The sequence below is a fragment of the Lissotriton helveticus genome, chromosome 3_1 (assembly GCF_964261635.1).
Source record: "Lissotriton helveticus chromosome 3_1, aLisHel1.1, whole genome shotgun sequence".
NCBI classification, from domain to species: domain Eukaryota; kingdom Metazoa; phylum Chordata; class Amphibia; order Caudata; family Salamandridae; genus Lissotriton; species Lissotriton helveticus.
The window spans coordinates 1,085,793,225-1,085,816,420 of record NC_136061.1 but is presented as its reverse complement, the minus strand read 5'-3'; the positions used below and the strand labels follow the sequence as shown (position 1 = coordinate 1,085,816,420).

Below are 23,196 nucleotides of genomic sequence, written 5' to 3'. Positions count from 1 at the left end.
AGGACTGCAGCAATGATAAATGTGAGGATCTCCCCTCCACCTCATCCTATCCAATATGCCTATGCCACGCTCTTGGGTGACTTTACCCTCCTGGACAATACAAGCTAAAAAAGAAATGCCCTCCTTCACCTTACCAATACACTTAATGTTGTTCAGTATGTCTCCCAGCCAACACACTCCAAAGGCCACGTCCTTGACCTTGTCCTCTTAACATCACCAACAATATAATGCAAGCCACTCATGCCTTTAGACAAGACATATCATCTTGCCATCATGTTCTCCATGCTCAGCATATTAAAAAAAAAAGTTCAACCCGAAAAGACTAAGCTTCAGATCCTTCAAAGACTTCTCTTTCACCAACCTAATGCTTGAAGTCATCTCTTGGCCACGTTCCATGTTCAATGCTTACACCCATCTAAATGATATCAACACTTTTTGAGGAAACTGAATATCCACGCAAGAAGTAAAATAAGTAAGTGCAAGCCAAAACCTTCAGCACCCTCATTCTCTTAAGACCTTGCTAATAATTGACGCTCCAGCCGCAGACAAGAAACAAAATGGTAGAAAGGGAAACTTCGGATGACCTCAGGGCACTGAAGTCCTTTCGCTATAAGCAGAGATTCATCACATCAGCCTAACCAAAATTCTATACCAACATCATAAATTTAGATACCAAAAAGGCTAAATTCTGTTCAAGATAAAAAGCATTGCCGGAACCCCCTACATGAATCTCCTTTCCCACACTCCACAAACTCATATAATGTGATCAACCAATACACATGATCTGATAGCACATTTACAACAACACTCTCGCTTCTCTTCTTACACTCACTCCACGTTGATTCCTTCACGGTCATCCTGTGTTGTTACACAACTATATCTCTTTGATGCTATAAAGTAAAACTTGTGTACTTTAGCTGTTATATGAAAATATAGCATGAAGAAATGGTGAGTGCCCAAATACTGTAGCGGGAAAGATTCAGGAATCAAGGGTAGAGTCTTCAAAGTTAGTGTAGAAGCCACAATACTAGAGCTTGTCAATGTTCTCTGCTTGTCACCAACTGTGGAAATCAAACACAAGGCAGAAATAAGATGTTCCTGACATTTGTGAAGAAACAGGGATTTATTTCCACAAAAGGCACCAACAGCCTGCCAGGAAGTAACTTCAATATCTACTGTCATACATGGGAGACTTACACTAATCTAACTCTAAACACTTTGGAATAAGACAACCTGCAGTATTTCGGATGTGCTGGCATACAAACTGTTAACCCTGATATCACATACATATTTTTTATTTGACCAAATTAATTTTAAATGGCACCAGTTTCTTAGTTACAATATTTCTGTGTCTGTTACCATTTGCGGAGGACATTTTGCCAGAAATCCATCTATTTCCTATATCATGGATGCATTGCTTTGTAGGCGTATGACTTTCTAATTCTCAATGTTTTATCTAGAGATTATCAAGTTCATGCTCAAATAATATTTAAAGCATGGAATTCATTGTCCTTGGTATATTAAATTACCTAAATCAGAGATTTACCAGCCTTAAGGTCATTTTCAATGTGTGGTCATACCCAAAAGGGGTGTGGCCTTGCAAAGGAGTAAGGGACATGGTGAGTGCGGCTTTGTGTACGTAATGCTCTGCCTCAACAGCCCCCAACTGACTGCCCGCCCCATCCCCGCTCAGCAAGAATTAGCTTATCTAGAGTCACCTCCAATGTCCTGGGCTGGTTTAAATAGAATCCTACTGTGCAAAGCATTCATACTTGATCTGAAAACTATTCTATAAAAGGGTTTCCAGGTCACCATGTGATAGATAGGACCTCTTCACCGGGTCACCCCATGTGATGAGATGAGAACTGTGTGTCACATCGCAGCACTGTGTGATTTGCTAGGCCTAAAATCATATTTTTCGGCTTTTATCTTTTCACACAAACCATGTTAAATAGTGCATATTGTATTAACAAAAACAGCATATTTTGTCATGTAATGTATTATTTGTTTGACTGGCGCTAAATGTTCAGGATCCCAATTACTACAAGCATGAGTTTTGAGTTTTTTTGTTTGATATATTTTAGACGATATAATGAGACCTTGCGTAGAGAGGTCACAGGATTTGAGGATGGGTGTCCATTTCAGTTTGATACTTATTACGTCCCAGGTATTCGTCGAAGAAGTAACAAACGATCTCTGATCATGCATGCCCCTTTTAAATAGTCAGACTTTCCGATTTTCCATATCTCTGAACGTATGCTGGTTGGACAGAGGGCTTGGTTTCAATGGTACTGTACAGTTTGTCATGTACTTTATTATTTATCTGGTTAATGCTTGCTACTAAGTTCTGTTTTCAAACTCCAGGCCACCGTTTTGAATCTCAGAAGGATACATCTCGTTTTATCGTCCACTAAATATACTAAATATCATTGCACTTGGATAAGGAAAATACCTGTTCATTGGGGCGCCATAAAAAATGTGCACGTTTTAACTTCCAGTATCATTAATACTTTCACTGTCTCAAAGACGTATACACGTCAGTAAACGTGATATGCTTTTTGGCGTGTCTACGTAGGTCAAGGTCACATGACACAAATATGAAGGACAGTGTTCAGGGCCTATTTTCTGCAAGGCCTTTGCAAGTCTTTACAACGTGTCTGTTAAGGGTGCGGAAAACCCCCGGCAGTCGAAGATCATTTAATAATATTAATATGTATGTGTATTAATAACAAGCCTTTTCCCTTAAATGGTGTTTTTTAATGCAATAGTTTAGAAAATATTCAAAGTAACCGTCGTTTTTGCCCAGCTTTGGCTAGCGAATTAGATAACGCATGTAAAACTACAAACACAGCATGCACGCTGCCTTTTATGCGCGGCAATTCATTTCATGCCTGAAGGTAATATATTCTTTACGAAGCCAAACGCATGCTCTTTACTTTCCTTATCTGCTGAGTGGTACAACACCCAAGAGAACACTTAAGTGGACAATGTGAGAGATATAAGCAATTTGCTTGAATTACTCCACATTATCCCGCCTCTGAACACTAGCATTTAAATTACACCAGGCTATTACCCAATTTTCAGCTCACAAATTCGCCAATATGCAGACTATCCTGGGTTTATTTTGTTGACCTCAAATGCCTGTTCCTGACAGTCACATAGGTCTCTATCAGCAGTGTGTCAAACTGTGTCATTGCTAATGTCAAAACCTAATTGCCTGAGAGAAACATTTATCTGACACCCTGCAAGCAGTCATCGCCCCCTTCACTTGAAGGCTGCGTGCCTTTAATCTCTTCTGTTATAGATTTCCTAAATTTGAGAACGACTTTAAATAACCCTTCAGAGTCAACGTTTGCTTATCATTTAGATATTGGGAATTGAATATAGTGGCACTAATGCAAGCACGGACAAAGGGCTCCTTTGATCCTCCTTTGCTTCTAAAAGACAGCCATAATTGGGGTGCAGGGGCCCGTCGTGCCACAGGGCACTGGATCTACTGCTTCTGCATCACTGACAGCGGTGCCCCTGACTGATTTTTTTAAAAGGAGTCACCCATTTCTCCCACACTTTCGGATTTTGCTTGGGATGTTACACTGGACAGGCATCCTGCAAAACTGTGCAGTGCATGATGTAGAGATTAGGATACACCTTACAATGCAGCCTTCAAGGTGGTTGCAATGTGTATGTTTTGTATTACTGCATGTGCTGTGGGCTGCAAGCACCCACCACTGTACAAAAATACACATTTTGCATATCCTTGCACTATGTGGTGTCTGCCACATGGTGCAGAGATATGTAGGAGGGTACCATAGGTGCCTCCCAGAACCCAAGGCTGAGAGCAAGGTGGATAAGGGGGCCTGCTAGGGGTCCCCAAAGTAACTTTCCACCTGCCTTTTCATGTCGGGTTAACCACCTTGAAATGGCCAGCAGAAAGAGACATAGTAATCCTTACGGTGGTGCCTGAGCAGGCACTGCCATTGTTGTAGGGATTCAAGTCCTTCCGAAGCACCAATAGGCTCATTGACCCCATCGGATGCGTGGCAGTCGGTTTCTCCAACCACCAACAATCTGCCCACCATTGTAATGCGGCAGACGGACGGCCACGGTCCGATGGTGGTGAGACCGCCACCGACAGGCTGACAGTGGAAGTTCCACCACCATCATAATCAGGCCCATAGTTAGTAGACCTACCTATAACTTGCACCCTCACCAAGCACTGCTTATGACCTCGCATATTACATCACTCATGATATGTTCTACGACATCATTTATGACATCAATGATGACATCTTAAATGACATCATTGATAACATCATTCAAAGATACATAAATAAATATACATCAAACAAATACACAAAATATAAAATGTATTATATAGTTTTCAAAAGAAAATTAATGGGAAGGTTATAGCTTTTTGAAATTTTGTTTTGTTTGTAAAAGACAAAGCAATACACTACTGTAAAATATCACATTGTCTTTTTCGATCTTAATGCATGCTCTCTTTTTCTTTGCACATACCAGTGCTACTTTAAAATAAGTACACTACTGCTTCTACAAAGCAAACTAAGGAAGCAAACTTAGGGCCCAATTATGATGTTGTTAGGAAAGGCTCTGAATAGTATTGATGTTTTGCAGAATCTGATTCAGAAACCTTGTTTCTGAACGAATCGTACACATTTTCCAACGACCGATTACGATGTCCGGAAACCGTTCCAACAGTCCATATCAGTTCTGAAAGGCATTTGGACAGCCAGAGTCTTTCAGAGCCGATTTGTACAGCTCAATGGAGACTGTTTCCCAACGAGCGATTGCGATGACTGATTCGGACAGCTGCTCCGATTAGGTCTGCCCAAACTGAAACAGCTGTCAGAATCTGTCTTTGGGGGCCTGTTGTGGGCCCCCTTCACCCAGAGGCATCCAAGTGGGGGCCCTTGGGGGTACCCAATGGACCCCTATTCCCAACCATGCACAATGTGGCAGGCACCATGGGGTGCCCGCCAGAGGGTGCTAGGTTTTCCCAAACCACGCCTTTTTTCAATGGGAACCTGTATTCTCGTTCGAACACAGGCCCCCATTGAAGTCAATGCAATGTTGGGAAGCATCGTAATCTGTCGTCCGGACTTCCAGGACCTGATTCGTTTGGAAATTAGTCCGAGACCAATTCTTTTGGAACAGTTTCCTAATGACATCGTAATCGGGTCCTTAATTTTTACCCTTCAATTTCAATTTCTTCAATTTACAAAGGAATTTAATTTTCAATCTACAAGTTGGTTATGTATATATATATATATATATATATATATATATATATATATATATATATATATGGCTGAAGACTTGCCCACGACTTCATTCCTCGCGAAATAAGGCAAGAGTAGACCCGAATTTTCTCAACAGTGATTTATTCAGCAATCACCTTGTCGGCATGACGCGTTTCGGCCGGTCAACGGCCTTGATCACATGTCAGCGCCTGGGGCGGGATTTCTCATTTTAAAGTGCAAGTGCAAATCAGTAGAAGCAATAGACATAGTAAACATCTTACAATGGAAAATCAATTCAAAGCATAAATGTATTGTTGATATACAAGAAGTTTAAAATTAATATACTTCCAGGGTAAAAACATAGCATAGTAAAATCCGCTTGGCTAAAATCAATATCCTAATGAAGAAAATTACATGTATAAATACATAAAAAGGCCCCGTAAAGCTGTGTATGTTCACATCCTGGCTATAGACATATGATAATGTACTGCTATTTTAAAAGTGACTAAGTACATTTTATGTATCCCCCAACTACCCCTATGTGCAAGTCCCCTATTTGTTTGCAAAAATGTGCAAAGTTGTGCATATATATATATATATATATATATATATATATATATATATATATATATATATATATATATATATATATATATATATATATACACATATATATATATGTACAATATATATATATATATATACATATGTATATATTTATTAACAGTAAGGGTCCCCCTGAGCAGGTGTCATGGACCCAAGGTTAAGACCTTCTCCTTTAGTGGGTGCACAAACTGTGGAAGGGACTTCCAAGTGGTAAGGTAGCAACATATCATAACCAGACATAGATATTGTGCCCTAAATATGGTTTACAAAAACATCACTCTAATAAATGTATTAGATGGCCTGCATCTTCTTGGAAAGGTTAGTGGTTAGGTAAATCAACCACCACTTGTAAACCCTTTCAAAATGCTGAATGCAGGTTTTCAATAGTTGAGAATTCCTTTGCACATATTGACTGGGAACCCCAAAATAGTATGGAAATTGATTTAGTCATGTGAAAAATCTAAACATTGCTTGTGAATAACTACAGTAAAAAAATGTTTGCAGTGGTAATAAAATTGCAACCAACCAAGGCCAATGAAATATCAAGAGAATTTAAATTTAGAAGTCATAAAATTCCAGTGATGTGTGCAGCATATTTCACTAGGCACAATTCTAAGAAAACCTTCTCCGCAGTTTTATTTTTCACCAATTGCAAATTCACCTGCTTATTATGAAAAAATCAAAACATATCACAACCTCACCTTTTCATTAGTAACTCTGATTATGAACTAATTACACTTGGACATTTACCAAGGCTGTCTTTGAATAGAGTTGTGCCTCAACTATCATAAACAACATTATGAACAGATATAGCCTGTCTTGTACCGAGAGCCATTGCATGTGCAGCATCAAAAGTTATATACTTCCTTGATAAATCAGTTACATGAGGTGAGAAAAACAAAAGAAGAGCTGTCAAGATAAAATAAAATTAAAGTTATCTGGCCAATTGGAAAGTCATGGCTCCGACCCTACATGCACATGCCATATATACAGTAATCACTTCTAGATGTCCCAAAGATATTGTAAGTTATTGCAAGATTGTATTTAATATATTTTCATATAGTGTAGGGAAAACATGATTCCTTATAATACATGCTGATGTAAAAAAAAGGTCTTCCATTTTGTACAAACACATTTCAGCAGTTTATTGTAGTCAGACCACAGAGATCATGTGCCGGAAATCAGTTGCTCATCCTAATAGCAATCCCATAAGTGCACAACCTGAGTGCCCTTTTTGACAAAGACCTCTTCTCCATCCCTCAAGTGAAGGTAATAATTAAGAATTCACGCCCTCACTTGTGGCTGTTTCAAGGTGTCTTCTCCTGCTTCTACCCCAAAAAGTGCACTGACCATTTCCATGATGACATCCTGGCTGGGTTACTGTAACAGTGTGTTCATGGGACTCCCCTAAAATGCACCTACGAAACTGAAAAGGGTCCAGATGCACACCACATACATTATGTTTGGTGTAGGATGCAACACCCATGTCATACATGCTCTCAGTTTCTTTCAATGGCTCTTGGTCAAAAAGAAAGGTATGCTCAAGAAACATTGCAGAGTCAACAATAGCCATGATAGGAGACCCCAAGAAGCCTTCCTGTCTATGGGCACCACCACTCATTGAGAAATTAGAGGCTAATACCCACACGATTACAGGGCATTCATCTGCCTGCAATACAAGGATCTAGTGGCCAGCCTCTTCATGTAGCGTGGTCTAGCTTTTGGATCACTCTTCCCTCGAGACTTTGCTAAAATTCAGTGAAAGTTTAGAAACATACCAGTTCTAACTTCATATCCACTGAAAGTTCACGCCTTACTAGTAGCCAAATGTCTACTACGGATGGTAGTAGGCCTTTTGTACTCATGTGAAAAGCTTTTCCATCAATACCTACAACTCAAATTAAGTATGAAACATACCATGTTCACGAATTGCCCCAACCAGACAGTATACTTGATAATATTGAGTATAATTAATATAATTGAGGTATTAAGCACTTCAGGTAATTCTGAAACTAAATAAGTAGTGGTTATGGAGTTTTTTTTCTGAAATGTATATAGATCCAGTCTTTTCTAACCTAAAGCAGTTCAGTAAATAGACAAAAGCTCCCACAAATCTCCTTAAATTAGAATGACTAGGAAAATTAAGTAAACGAATGTTTTTGGGTAACAGAAGAATATTTAAGTGAATGCCTGAAAGTCAGTTGAAATTGCAGTTAATAAGATAGTGTTCAATACTATGCTTGTTCAGACATGAGACACTGTGAGATCACAACTCAACAGTAATAAATTACTAGCGAACTAATGTTTATTTTTTTCATTCCACGTGAACACTGATGTCTATACTGTATTGCAATAGGAGCATTATACATAGAAGTGTTTATACAGGGATTAAAGACCTCCCATGTTTTAGGTTTCAAACACCATACCTATGTCCCACAAACAAGTCGAGTTAGGCATCCCAGAAATATCTGAGAAGTATGACCACACAATATTTTCACATAACGCATTTACTTTTCTGCCTGGAAGGAGCAGATAATATTGATTGTTTATTTAGATTAATAACATTGTTGACTTTGAGATAATGACCCAGTTAGGTGAAGTGAACATGTCTAAAAACTAACAGAGAGGCCATATTTTAAAAACAATTCAGAGGCAATACAATCAGAATGTAAAAACGAAACCACACATTGCTTTCTAATTCGAATTACTTTTGAGTTACAATAAAATATATACAAAGGAAAATCATAAATAGCGGAGCATGTTTCAGAGTTTAAATCAGTTTAATTATGCTCACTCTTCTGTAACTGAAATAGAACAGATCACACGTCCTTCTGGTATATAAGCTCTTTAATTTTGTTCCGAGAATCACAGGATTATGAAAAGTGTCACGATCATTATGTAATTCTGCGGCTGAGATGGTTTCTGCATAATTAATTTGGTGTCCTAATACTGCTATTAGCACAACCAGCTTCCTTGACAAAATGGCAAATGCCGTAATATACATGGGCTGACTGATGTTAAGCAGACAATTGATAAAGCAATAGGAAAAGTACTTACTTTGTTTCTGAATCATAAACAATCAGAATTCTCTAAGAGGAAAATTAACATCCTTAAAATCATGTTACATAATGACGTAGAATGATACGTATGTTTAAATTGATACTCTTACCGTTCTTGTGGTGATACGTGACTTCCACTTTTCTTTCTTCTGACCCAAGCAGCGCTTGAGCAATCTGGGCCACATCATGTCTTTTAGTCTCTGGTCCATGCAGAAAATCGCAGGTACACGGCTTCTGCATGACATCCGGCCTGGAGAATCCAGTCATCTCACAAAAACCATCGTTGCAGTAGATGATTGCACAGTTTTGCACTCGGGCATTAGCAATAATGAACTTTTTATCTGAAAAATAAAGTAAGGCTGGCGTTTATAATTAGGTCATTTCAATGTACAGCACTTTTAGTCGAGAGCCAGATCTGAACGAACCTGCAATTCATAGGGCTCTCAGCTTCCCTTTTAAGTTCACTGAGTAAGAGATTGTGGTGCAAAATGTACCTCTGCATTTCTAATGCATTCAAGCAATTTTAACTAGAAGCTCTAAAAAATAACTTCAAATGTTCCATAGTTTTATCCTCAAACACAGCAAAACTTTCTCCAAAATAAAGTATTAACTTCCCACAAACATCAACAGAAATTCTACCAAAAATGTATTCTCATTTTTCCCATTAACCGCACCAACTCTCTTACAGCAACCTATTGCATTAGAAACAGAAAGGCAGACGCTGAAAGTCCTAGCAGACAAATAGGACTAAGCCTCTGCATCGTATAGTGTCCCAATCCCAAATCACCACTTCATGGCGAAGAAGATATCGCAGGGTGCTGTGGAGGAAATGGTACTTCCTATTTGGGGGCTTTGAGTCTACCATCCGCCACACTCCGAATACTATTCTAGTATGTGCAGATCAGGACCAAGGCTGACCGTGCACTTTAAAAAATATTTTGTTAATGAAACTGTACATCCTAATTACTAGGATCCATATTCTTCTGCAGTGGGGTCTGTGAAGCCTACATTTCTATTTCAGGAAGAACAGCTGATTGGAGAATGTGGAAAGGAACTCTATTTCCATTGTCTGAATGGAACTGACATTTTGCCTGGTCCTGGGGCACTTAATTTGTAATCCTTCTAAGGCCACCTGTCCACTCCCTCTCTCTAAGTGACACTGATTGGCTTAACCAGGGCCTTGCTAAGAGCACACTGGAACAAGGATCTGCTGTAGAAGCCTCGCCGCTAAATCTAGGTCCAGGAAATGACTTAGGGCCACATCCCTGCTTGACATCTGAGGTAAGTTAACATGCGGCTCACCTCCCAACAACATTTCTTCCAGGACCTTCCTTGGAACACAAACCAGCCCTGGCAATGCAGTTGGACCGGCCCTGGGGGGTGGAGATGGGGGCGCTAGTGAGAAGAACCAGCCCGGGGTGGCTGGAGGCGTGCCAGTGCGAAGCACTGCTGCCTCTTTTGGTACAGGGTGCCGATATTGCAGCAGTGCCGCAAAACCGACCCCTGTAACAAAATTGGCCCCCACTCTTCTAACCCGCTGGGAAAATGCCCGGTGCTTTCTACGGCCAGTCCGGCCCAGACCTCTTCCCAGTCAAGCAATCCACCACGCTCTCTATGAAAAATGCAAGTCAGCCAGCTGAATCCACATGCATCCTCTTAAAAAGACACTTCCTTCCCATTCCTACAATCACAACACAACACATCAGTAATTGGGCATATGCTTTAAGCAGCAGGTCTATTCAACTGTAACCAGGTGGTTGCTCTGTGCATCACTGAAACATGATGGGTTCATCCACCAGAAGAGCTCTTTTAAAAATGGCAATCAAGTCAATCTTATCCCAATACCTCCTGTCTATTTGCAACACTCATACTTGCAACAACCATAGACTTTAACATTTTCTCATCATATTTTTACTGTCACCTCAAACATGTTGCCATTTTATCCCCATCTACAACGCAACTAACCTCGGCAAGGATGTTATCGGCAAAATCTCTGACTGCATTTTCTGTGGGCTCTCTCTCCAAGGAGTCTTTCACAACCAGGGCAATAAAAAGCCTCTTCGTAGATCCATGCGCTTTCCTAAAACCTAACTCAAATTTTACTAGTCCATAACACCTATCCTCTGTGGTAAAATCATAATCCTGGACTATTAAGGTCACTGTGCTATTTCCTTCAACATGACACATCACAATATGACCATCTAACAAAATAATTAGGCTCCCAAGAAAATTCCCAATAAATCACTTGGATACGCATCAGTCTTACCTCTACAAACACCAATGCAAGAGCACATCATTTGTTTTAGAAATAAACAACTTTTAAACGTACATCTCTTTGCAATTCTAAATGTCTCTTTTAATGAACAGATCCAAATCCAAACCCTTATTCCCTGGCACATGCTACGGGGATCTGTTGACAGCAAATGTTAATTCAATATTAATTATCTTTTAATTGATTATTTATTATTAAATGGTTATTAATTATGTAAAGTGTTTGCTTATTTCATACACATTTTTATGTAAATTAATATTGTTTATACTAAGACTTTAGATTTTTTCATTATTAATTATTAGGGAGATTCAAATATGTAATATGTTTGAAGTAATTTCCCTACTGTTGCACAGTCGGGAGTGGGAGTAGTAAATGTAACCCTTCTGTAGTCCAACACTTTCCTTACTGTTGCACACATTGGATTGGGAAGAGTAGATTTAACCCTTCTGAAGTCCAACACTTTCCTTACTGTAGCACAGACGGGAGTGGGAACAGCAAATCTAACCCCTCTGAAGTCCTTCACTTTTCTTACTGTTGCACACACCGGAGTGGGAAGAGTGAATTTAACCCTTCTGAAGTCCAGCGCTTTACCTACTGTTGCAGAGACTAGAGCGGGAATAGTAAATCGCCCCCCTCTAGATTCCATCACTTTCCCTACTGTAGGACAGACTGGGGGCATAGTAAATGTTACCCCTCCAAATTCCAATGCTTTCCCTACTATTCCACAGATTGGAGCGGTAATAGTAAATGTTACCTCTCTGAAGTGCAGTACTTTTTCTTACTGTTTTATAGACGGGGTGGGAATAGTAAATGTAACCCATCTGAAGTCCAACACTTTCCCTACCGTTACACAGACTGAAGTGAAAATAGAAAATGTAACACTTCCGAACTCAAATTCAAACTCAAATATACTTTATTTGATTTTTGACATTAAAAATCATAAAAGTGCCATGTTAAAAACTTTCAGAATTAAAAATATACACAGTTCCATCTATACAAAAGTCTCTATCCTAACAGTTCCCATCAGTTAATTCTAATAATCATCTGAAGGAAATACTAAAATTGTATACAGTGACCAGCTTCATACCAAGATTAACCAGTTATGCTTTTCCTTTTCCTCAATATGCTTTTAAAAAATCCAGTCATTATGCCCACACAATAGGCATTTTCCTACAATTGCAAATATAAAAAGGCAGGGCGGCATTGCCTCGACCCCCCTCTCTTCAACACTGGCAAAATCCATCTTGATCTTTCGAGTAATTAAAATTTGCAGAATAAAACCACATGTATTGTTGATTGGGTAGACATCTTATCGCATGGACATTGACATAAATCTCTAGACCAATCATTTACTGTGGGGAAGCTAACTAACCGATGGAAACTATCAAACCTAAATCTGGTAAGGACATACCTGTCATACCCTCCTATGCACCAAACCAAATATGGTTGTATACTGGGGTTACCAGGGTTAGCTGATGGTAAATCACAGTACATTTCTTCATTTCCATTGTGGCTCTTAAAGACTCTACGTGCGACAGACATAGCAATTTAACGTCTTTCCTGGAAATAGAACTCATAGTTTCGGGGTAAGTGTAGAAATCAAGTCTGTCCCAAGTCAAATACTTTCCCTGCTGTAGTTCGGACTGGTGTGGGAATAGTCCCAAGTCAAATACTTTCCCTGCTGTAGTTCGGACTGGTGTGGGAATAGTAAATTGTACCCCTGCGAAGTCCAGCACTTTCCCTACTGTTGTATAGATTGGAGTATGAATAGTACATCTTACCCCTCTGAAGTACAACACTATCCCAACTTTTGCACATACTGGAGTTGGAATAGTAATTTTAACTCCTCTGAAGTCCAACGCTTTCCCTACTGTTGTACAGTCTGGAGAGGGAATGGTAAATTTTAACCTTTCTAATGTCTAATGCTTTCCACTCTGTTGCAAAAGATTTGGAATAGTACATCTTCCCACATCCGAAGTCCAAAGCTTTCTCTAATGTCGCGCAGACTGGAGTGGGAATAGTACATTTTATTCCTCCGATAGCCTACACTTTTCCTACTGTTGCACAGACTTGAGTGGCAATAATAATTGTAACTCCTCCGAAGTCCAAAGCTTTCCCTACTGTAGCACAAACTGGGGTGGGAATAGTTAATCTTACCCTTCTGAAGCCCAATGCATTCCCTACTGTTGTACAGACTTAAGTGGGGATAGTTAATGTAGCCCCTCTGAAGTCCAACACTTTCCCTACTGTAGCACAGACTGGAGTGGGAATAGTAAATCTTACCTATGCGAAGTCCAACGCTTTCCCTACTGTTATACAGACTGGAGTGAGAGTAGTAAATGTAACCCCTCTGATGTCCAATGTTTTCCCTACTGTTGTATAGACTGTAGTGTGAATAGTGAATCTTTCTCCCTCTGACGTCCAACGTTTTACATACTGTTTTACACACTGGAGAGGGAATAGTACCTTTTAAGACCCTCCAAAGTTTAACGCTTTTCCTATTGTTCCACAGACTGGATTGGGAATAGTAAATCTTACCCCTATGAAGCTCAATGCTTTTTCTACTGTTGCATAGACTACTGTGGGAATGTTACATTTAATCCCTCTGAGGTCCAATGCTTGTCCTACTGTTGCACACTCTGGAGTGGGAATAGTAAATCTTCCCACCTCTGAAGTCCAACGCTTTCCAGACTGTTGCACAGCCTGGAGTGGGAATAGTAAATTTTAGCGCTCCAAAGTCCAACGCTTTCCCTACTCTTTATAGTATTTTTAGTGAATGTGTTTTTTGCAGTTTTAAATTTGGAATACTCAATAACTACTTATTATACTTTTGGTATTGTGTTTTTTACATTTTTATGGTTTTGTGTATGCATTTTACATATATATATATATATATATATATATATATATATTGTACGTGCTGACCAGTGGCGCATTAGAGGACCCATCCTACAAGTGTCCATGGCTCTACTGGCAAACGCTTTTCTTGTTTCTCCAAGGGATTGGAATGCCTCTGACCGCCTCAGGATCAAGTGAAGCAACGGGCTACTGCCAGGTTCAGTCCGTGACTACACAGAGAGGCGAGATCACTGAATCAGCGTCTCATGGCCCGTCTGACTCTTGCTATTGTGGCAGGACGTATGGGGACTCAAGGAAGTTCCAGGACATCGACAAACCGGGACTTACCATTCACACACAACCATCTTTTGCCAGGAACACCAACGCTCATTATGGGAATAAATAGGCCCTTGTTAGGGCTACTTATCCAGCTATGTTGCCTGCTGGGAGCTGTAGTTCACAAATTCAGTACTGCAGCTAAACTCGAAATAAAGAACTGGGTTCAGCTGGATTCCCACCAATGGGTACCACATGATATTCAAAAGATGGTTGGGGTAGGTTCCAATTGTGAACGGCATCTGAGGAAGGCACACCCTGCCGAAACGTGTCATGCTGTATCTCCCAACAATGTGGACTTCCCGAATTTTCCTGCTGTGTCCTCTGATTACTTTCCAATGAAGTGGTCTTTGTGTGATATATATATATATATATATATATATATATATATATATATATATATATATATATATATATATATATACATATTTATATATTCTCAAACCCCTTGTTGACGCTGCCACGGCTGCAAGGAGGCCCGCACACCAGGTTTACAATCCAAGGAATGTTTATATTCGCTGACGCGTTTCGGCCTGACGGTCTTCTTCAAAGCTGGGGATACATTGTGTCAGTGCTCTCTATATAGTCAGAGAGACACTGTTACATAATTAATAAACACAAGCAAAAGACTTAAGGCACTGTTTAACAAGTGAAGTGCCACTCAGTTCATAAGAAAAAAGACTCAGAAGTCCACAAAAGTACAGAAAACTAAATGACATGTTTCTCCCCCTAAATTAAATAGAGACATTGTATATCATGTAAAATGACTTAAAATAAAAATAAAAGTGAAAACAAAGTGTATATATGACATGGATGTAGCGAAGCCCAGGAGTGACTATGTTTATCAACCTTGTATTTAAAAAAATAATACCAGTGCATGTGCAACAGTGACCTCAACATGGGCTCTCAATCGGATGTACCAGAACGGAAATATTTACTTAAAAAATCAAAGGTTACAGAGACATTATAGTTAGGCTCACAATTCACTAGTACAAAACTAGTGAAATTCAGCAGTTATAGTTACCTGAGCTAACCATAACTTACCTCCCTGCAGTGCACTGCTTATGACTTGCATATTGCATCACTCATGATAGGGTCAGTAACATCAATCCCGGAGGGGTCCATGAGCCCCCCGTTGTTTGATGCGGGAAGTCCCACCCCGGGGATGTGGCCATCCCCAGGGCAGAGAATGTCCCGACAGGGGGGCATGCATCCCCCTACTATTTTATTAATACAATTTGGCCCCAAGGAAGCAGTAGTCCCTGGTCACAGGGGGTCCTTGAGGCTCCCTCAGAGCTGGCAAATTGGCCCCAGGGAGGTAGTGGTCCCCAGGACACAGGGTGCTGCAAGGAGCCCCATCTCTTTTCAACAAGCCCCAGGGAGGAAGCATTCCTAGGGGCACCAGAAGGGAGGCCATGTGCAGCCCCTCCTTATAGTGTATTTAATCCTGCATGACCTGGCTGTGGGCTGAATAATAGGGCAGCGTGGGAGTCCGCACTTATTTTTTGTTCATTTTTAAAAAAATTGTTGTGCCCCCCGGACGGGCTCCTTTTGGAACCCCTCATGAGGCCTAAGGGGCAGGGTATTCCTACCCTGCCCCTTCTCTTTTTATTTGTTTTGTTTTAGGACTCAGCTGAAGCCAAGTCCCAGGAAGACTGGCAGAAATTCCTGTTTGAAGTGGTGCCACTGGAGACCCTACACTGCCTCACAATTAACAAACACATTAGATTTAAACGTCTCTGCATGGTACACAAGGCCCATCACCTTCCATACCCTGCAATATTGAAAACGATGTTTAGCCAGTATCTCCTAGGTAGACCCCTTCATTCTTCGCTTCAACTACAACTCACGGTACCGAGAACTGAAAGAAGAAAATGGGGCGACAAAGCATTTTCTACGGCCACGAGCAAACTCTGGAACAGCCTTACAGAAATGATAAGGGCCATTCCTCATCTCCAGCCCTTCAGGAATGCTCTTAAGGCATGGTTATTCTCCTTGTAGTCATCTTCTATAAATGGGTTATGAGCTGGTTCTCCTGGATCGTGATCTATAGCGCCTTGACGCCTCTTGGTAATTGTTTTTAATTTCTCCAAAACTACTGAACCCAATAACAAAAAGCACTTTAAGGACAAAGAGATGAGTTTCTGCTAAATTTGGTGTATTTTCGTATAGCAGTTCGGGCCTTAGTCATGTTCAAAATATCCTCAGGAAATTAACATTGGAAAAACACTTTTTCTGACCCTGTTTTTTTCTCAGGCCCCGCTTGCCAGATCACCTGAAACTTTCCATGCAAAATAAGACTTACCATGGCACTTTATTTTGAAAATTTCATGAAGAATAGTCAAGCGGGGATATAGGCGAGTAAAAAAATTATTTTCCTATGGAAACATGGTTCTAAAAATAACTACCTACTGGTGACCGTCAGTAGGTTATTAGGTTTTTCGTAAATATATATATATACATGATCTGCGTTATGTATTTATTTCTAACTGGTGGTACACAGCTACATAAGCCACTCGTCGTGTGATCAACATGTTGCATGATGGGACTAGCAGTTCTTAACTTCGAACTGTCGGAGTGCTATGTCAGGGAAATGCAGCTCAGGTGAGCACCTCACCACTAAGGAGAGAGAAGCATATAAAGGACATTTACAAAGAAACGTTGAGTAAACTGAGGCATTCGAAGAAGGTAAACGCGTCATACCGAACTTTTTCTAAATAAACTAGGGCCACGGAGCTGCATTGCAGAGTGTTGTAAAAAGGGGCGTGGCCTCTGAACACCTCTCTGCAACGCAGCCTCCTGGCGTACACGGGAGGTACCTGGTGGGCTAGTTGGCCCCCAGGGAACCTCAGAATTCAAGGGCACTTAATCACGTAACTTTAAAACACGCCACAGGGCGTGTTTGCACACATGTCACCTCTGGCCCCGCACCCATCCTTCAATATTGTACAAATATTCCTCTAAAATCAGCTGAACTACGAATTCCAATTTACTCACCTGTTATCAGGAGTGACCTCAGTGCTGCTTCTTTTAGCCGAGCACTAACCCTGAAAAGTAATTCTAACCATACTTACCAGTAACTTGTATTTCCTTCCATACAAATCCATTCTCTTGTTTTCAGCAGAAAAGTTTCTAAGTGTCTATTTTCCCAAACTACAAATATTCCTAAAAAAATCGCCTGTATGACTTAAACGCATTCTTTCAACTGTTTACTGGAGATGCACCAGTGCTGGATCCAGGATACACCACTGAGTAAGAAAAAGTAACAATAACACTACTTACCTGCTAAGTGAACTTCCTTCCATGGGGTAACATTGAGTGGTTTCACTTGGAAACTCTTCTAAGTGTGGAGTTTTGGAACTTTAAAATATTCACCTTAAATCAGCCGAACAACGAATTACAATGTGCTCATCTATTATCAGGAGAGACCTCTGTGCTGCATCTTTAAGCCCAGTACTGATCCTGAAAAGTAATTCTAACTATACTTACCAGTAACTTGAATTTCCTTCCATAGGCTATCATTGACTGGTTTCACTTGGAAATTCTTCTAAGTGTGGAGTTTTTGAACTTTAGAAAATTCCTATAAAATCAGCAGAACTACGAATTACGTTTTACTCACCTGTTATCAGGAGTGACCTCAGTGCTGCTTCTTTGAGCCCAGTACTGATCCTGAAAAGTAATTCTAACCGTACTTACCAGTAACTTGCATTTCCTTCCATTTTCACAAACTAAAAATATTCCTTAAAAATTGCCTGTATGACTTAAACGCATTCTATCAGCTGTTTACAGGAGATGCACCCGTGCTGGATCCAGGAGCCACCACTGAGTAAGAAAAAGTAACGTTAACACTACTTACCTGCTAAGTGAATTTCCTCCCATAGGATAACATTGGTGAATCTATGTGAAAAGGTTTCTGTCAACTTTTAAAATACAATAATATTCCTTAAAAATCACTACTGTAACCAAAACGCTTTTACTCAACTGTTTACAGGAGATGTCCCAGGACTGAATCTAGGATCCAGTCCTGTGGTTAGAAAAGTAATCCAAAAAGTAACTAATTGCATTTAACTAGAAATTCACATTGACCTCAATGTTGCATTGTGTGTGAAATTGTGTTGCGCATTACAACAACAGTAACTACTGTACTTAGAAGACTATTGCCTATTTGCAAAGTAGTTAAAGTAAAGTAATTCATTCTGAGAAAGTATCATTTGTAATGTGATGTATAATGTAATTATAATGTAATTTAAAAAATAAAAAATCTAAAAATAAATTATTTTAAAAAATGTAGAAAATCATTATAAAAAAAATAAAAATAACAATGAATGGATTTAAAAATGGTCATTTACAAAACCTTTGAAATTCATTGAAAAAACATAGGTTTCAGACATGTTATAGTTAGGAATTGGCATTTAAAAAACCTTTTAAATTCACTGAAAAAAACATAGGTTTCAGACAAGTTATAGTTAGGAATTAGCATTTTAAAAAACTTTGAAATTCACTGAGAAACCATAGGTTTCAGACAAGTTATAGTTAGGAATTAGCATTTAAAAAAACCTTAGAAATTCGAAGAAAAAAACATAGGTTTTAGGGTTTTATAGTTAGCTAGACATTTCACTCGTATAAAACCATTGAAATTCCCCCGTTATAGTTAGTTCTACTAACTATAACTCGTGCGCCCGCAATCCACTGCTGATGATGTCACATATTGCATCATTCATGACATGGTCAGTGACATCACTGATGACATCACTGATGGCATCTCAAATGACATCACTGATGACATCATCCATGTGACAAACTGAAACACCTCATCAAACAGTAGCATAACCTTTCAACACTCATTATAAAATATGAAGTAGCATATTTGAAACCATTGACACACCAATACAAGTTTCTAAAAACCCACTCAGTGATTCCTACATCTACACACACATCTAAACACTTACCTTTAGATTCACTCATACATGCTAACAAAGATCAATAGAACACTATTAACTATATTTATACACCTACATCAACATTACACACCAGCACATATCTTATTCACTAATGTAGACATCCTACTCACTTATGCAAACAATTGATCATACTTATATTTACTAAGCTACACACTTACACAAACACCACTTTATTTATTCATATAGATAGTAATATTTAGGGCCTCATTAGGATGGCGGGCAGACTTTGCCCGCCCGCCATCCACGTGGTAAATGGGACCGCCCGCCATCAGGGCGGGGTTCCCGTGGGGGGTATTAGGATGTGCCCGCCACATTGGCGGGCACATCCTGTATTTTTAGTATTGTGGCAGGCGGTGCTCTCTGCACCGCCCGCCACAATACTAAAAATGCTTTGCAGCATTTACATAAACAAAGTGGAGGCACCGCGCGGTGCCTGCCGCTTTGTTTATGTAAAGTTGGGGGGGGTACCACAAGTACCACCCCGTGTGCAAGTCTCCACTCTGCTTCACTCTGGGGTCCCACAGGGGGCCTCCAGGGTGAACACCGCCTGCCTTTCTGTGGTGGCATTGCCGCCACGGAAAAGCATGAAACACAGCCCATGTTAATATGGCTGGCGGTGTCTAATAGACACCGCCACCATATTAATCATTTTCCGCCCCGGCCACAAGGCGACCGGGGCGGAAAACAGGTGGGTGGTGTTTTCTCCCGCTGCGATCCCCCCCACTATTGTAATATCGCGGGGGGAATTCAGGGAAAGATGTCTGGCGGATTGCCTCCACCAGCCTGGCGGAGGCAATCCGCCAGACATCCTAATGACCCCCTTAGTGTGTTATAAAATCACTATTACAAGTATACAGTTATCCATATGTCACTCATACAATCACTGAGTCTTATGTATACTTATTTATATACAGCAATTGTCACATACACTGCCTTTTATATTTTTAGTTTGTTGGACATATATCATTGAGAAATATATTTACTCATCACCATACCCATAAAGATATTCATTCACCCAAACAACTGTTTCCACATACAGTCTTAACCTCATATACCTACTAAATCAACTATTTACGCATCTTACGACAGTCACACACGTCCCACCCAACCACACACACATTAATTCACTATCCATTACAAATGCTCACTTAACTAATCAATAACTAATGTAGACTTTCACATAGCTAGTAACCAACTTATGTAGTAGTTTACACAACAAGAGATAGAGTGATACAGGTATTCACACAGTTTAATCACTATCCCATACATTTAGTGAGACACTTTAAATTCGTCACTTAGACAGTGAATCACATTGCTACTAAATCCTCCATTCATACACTTATACATCCACTCAGTCCTCAAGGCAGATTGCTATATTTATATGATACCTTTTTAGATTTCGAAGCAAACCCCATTTACTGGATGATGTCATCAGTGATGTAATTTGAGATGTCATCAGTGATGCCATCAGTGATGTCACTGACCATGTCATGAATGATGTAATATGTGACATCATCAGGAGTGGATTGCGGGCGCGCGAGTTATAGTTAGTACAACTAATCAGTATTTTGCTATTCCGGTTCAGACTGGTACCCGGATATTCTAAATCTAGGGGTCTATTTACAACACTGAGGATCAGTAACCTTAAATACATTTAATTTGATGGAATACTAGGGAGTGATAGGAGAGTTCTGATATTAGACATGTTCGACAATACATTAGAAATTCATATAATGTATAGAATAAGGTGTGCAGATCAGAACGTTTAGGTGGTTTAAAGAAATAAGAGACATGTCATGTTTTGACAAATTGGTTTTTAGATACCTATGGAGTTTTATCATATTTAAATATTTATTATATATTTAAGCACTGATATTTCACACTGTGTTAGTGGCTCATCTTGAACACAACACATACACACAGTTATATTATATGGTTTGATATAGTGGACAAACAAACAATGCGCTAATGATTCAATGAATTCAGGAGCTAAGAAATTTTATGCCTGTTTGTTTATGCTGTTTTTAACAAATACGCTATTTAACTGTGATGTGATATACTTTTCAAATATTTATTTGATTATTTCAATATTTATTGAGGATGTAAATCAATAGGCAGTTATGATAAAATGTAAATATGTGTTCAGTGTTTTAAGAGGCATTGACAAAACTTTGCAGTCTATCTGCTATGTCCACTGTTGGAAATTGTCACGTGAGCATTAATCACTAAGCACTGGCACTTTAAAAACAAAAAATGTCTGTTGAACCATGTCATGTGATTAAGGTTCACCCCGAGCTGAAACACGTCAGGACCGAGCAGGGGAATGAAACGTACTTTTTGTAAGTTTCCGTCCAAGCGTGCATGCTGAGGAGTGATGGAGTGCTGCAATATATATATATATATATATATATATATATAAAGTCACACAAAAGTAGCCCATTGTGGAAGAGCCGCACAGCAGGTTGATGCTTTGGTTTTATTAATGGCGGTTGTGCAAATTACAGGAAAACACTCGTGCTGCGAGAATTCACCTTTCCATCCGACGCGTTTCATGCTGATGACAGCATTTCATCAGGGACTCAGGTTTTGCAGCAAGCTGTCGGCATTTACTTTTGAACACGAGATAATTGTTCAAGTACGCCCCAATGGGCGTCGCCACTCTCGTGGCATCCTGGTACTTGTAGTGTTCTTCTGCTTCTCCAGTGAGCCGAGTGCCGTGTTTGCTTAGGATTTGCAAATGTCTTACCCCAGTGGGTTGCAGCTAAAGTCTATTGCTGATATTTGCGCGATATAAACCACCAATACCGCTTCTGCTCCTTATCACGGTTCCGTAGTTTGTGGCTCCGCAGGTCCGTCTGATAACGGCGGGACTCTTCCGCGACCCAGGCTTGGCCGCTAAATATAAAGTCACACAAAAGTAGCCCATTGTGGAAGAGCCGCACAGCAGGTTGATGCTTTGGTTTTATTAATGGCGGTTGTGCAAATTACAGGAAAACACTCGTGCTGCGAGAATTCACCTTTCCATCCGACGCGTTTCATGCTGATGACAGCATTTCATCAGGGACTCAGGTTTTGCAGCAAGCTGTCGGCATTTACTTTTGAACACGAGATAATTGTTCAAGTACGCCCCAATGGGCGTCGCCACTCTCGTGGCATCCTGGTACTTGTAGTGTTCTTCTGCTTCTCCAGTGAGCCGAGTGCCGTGTTTGCTTAGGATTTGCAAATGTCTTACCCCAGTGGGTTGCAGCTAAAGTCTATTGCTGATATTTGCGCGATATAAACCACCAATACCGCTTCTGCTCCTTATCACGGTTCCGTAGTTTGTGGCTCGTGAGCATTAATCACTAAGCACTGGCACTTTAAAAACAAAAAATGTCTGTTGAACCATGTCATGTGATTAAGGTTCACCCCGAGCTGAAACACGTCAGGACCGAGCAGGGGAATGAAACGTACTTTTTGTAAGTTTCCGTCCAAGCGTGCATGCTGAGGAGTGATGGAGTGCTGCAATATATATATATATATATATATATATATATATATATATATATATATATATATATATATATATATATATATATATATATATATATTCACTGAAAAAACCATAGGTTATAGACCATATATAGTTAGGAATTAGCATTTACAAAACCTTGAAAATTCACTGAAAAAACCATAGGTTATAGACCATATATAGTTAGGAATTAGCATTTAAAAAACCTTATTTTACTCACACAAAACCATTGAAATTCCATATATAGTTAGTTGCACTAACTATATATCGCGCACCCGCAATCCACTGCTGATGATGTCACATATTACATCATTCATGACATGGTCAGTGACATCACTGATGACATCACTGA

At 39.8% G+C, this 23,196-nt stretch overlaps 1 protein-coding gene across 1 annotated transcript in view; it reads right to left on the bottom strand.

Moving 5' to 3' along the window:
* KCNH7 (potassium voltage-gated channel subfamily H member 7) overlaps window positions 1-23,196 on the bottom strand; it is a 1,437,897-nt gene that overhangs the window by 1,374,166 nt on the left and 40,535 nt on the right. The window contains exon 2 of the mRNA XM_078681650.1: window positions 9,037-9,267. Within this exon, the coding sequence (XP_078537776.1) occupies window positions 9,037-9,267 (231 nt within the window). The remainder of the gene's footprint in view (window positions 1-9,036; window positions 9,268-23,196) is intronic.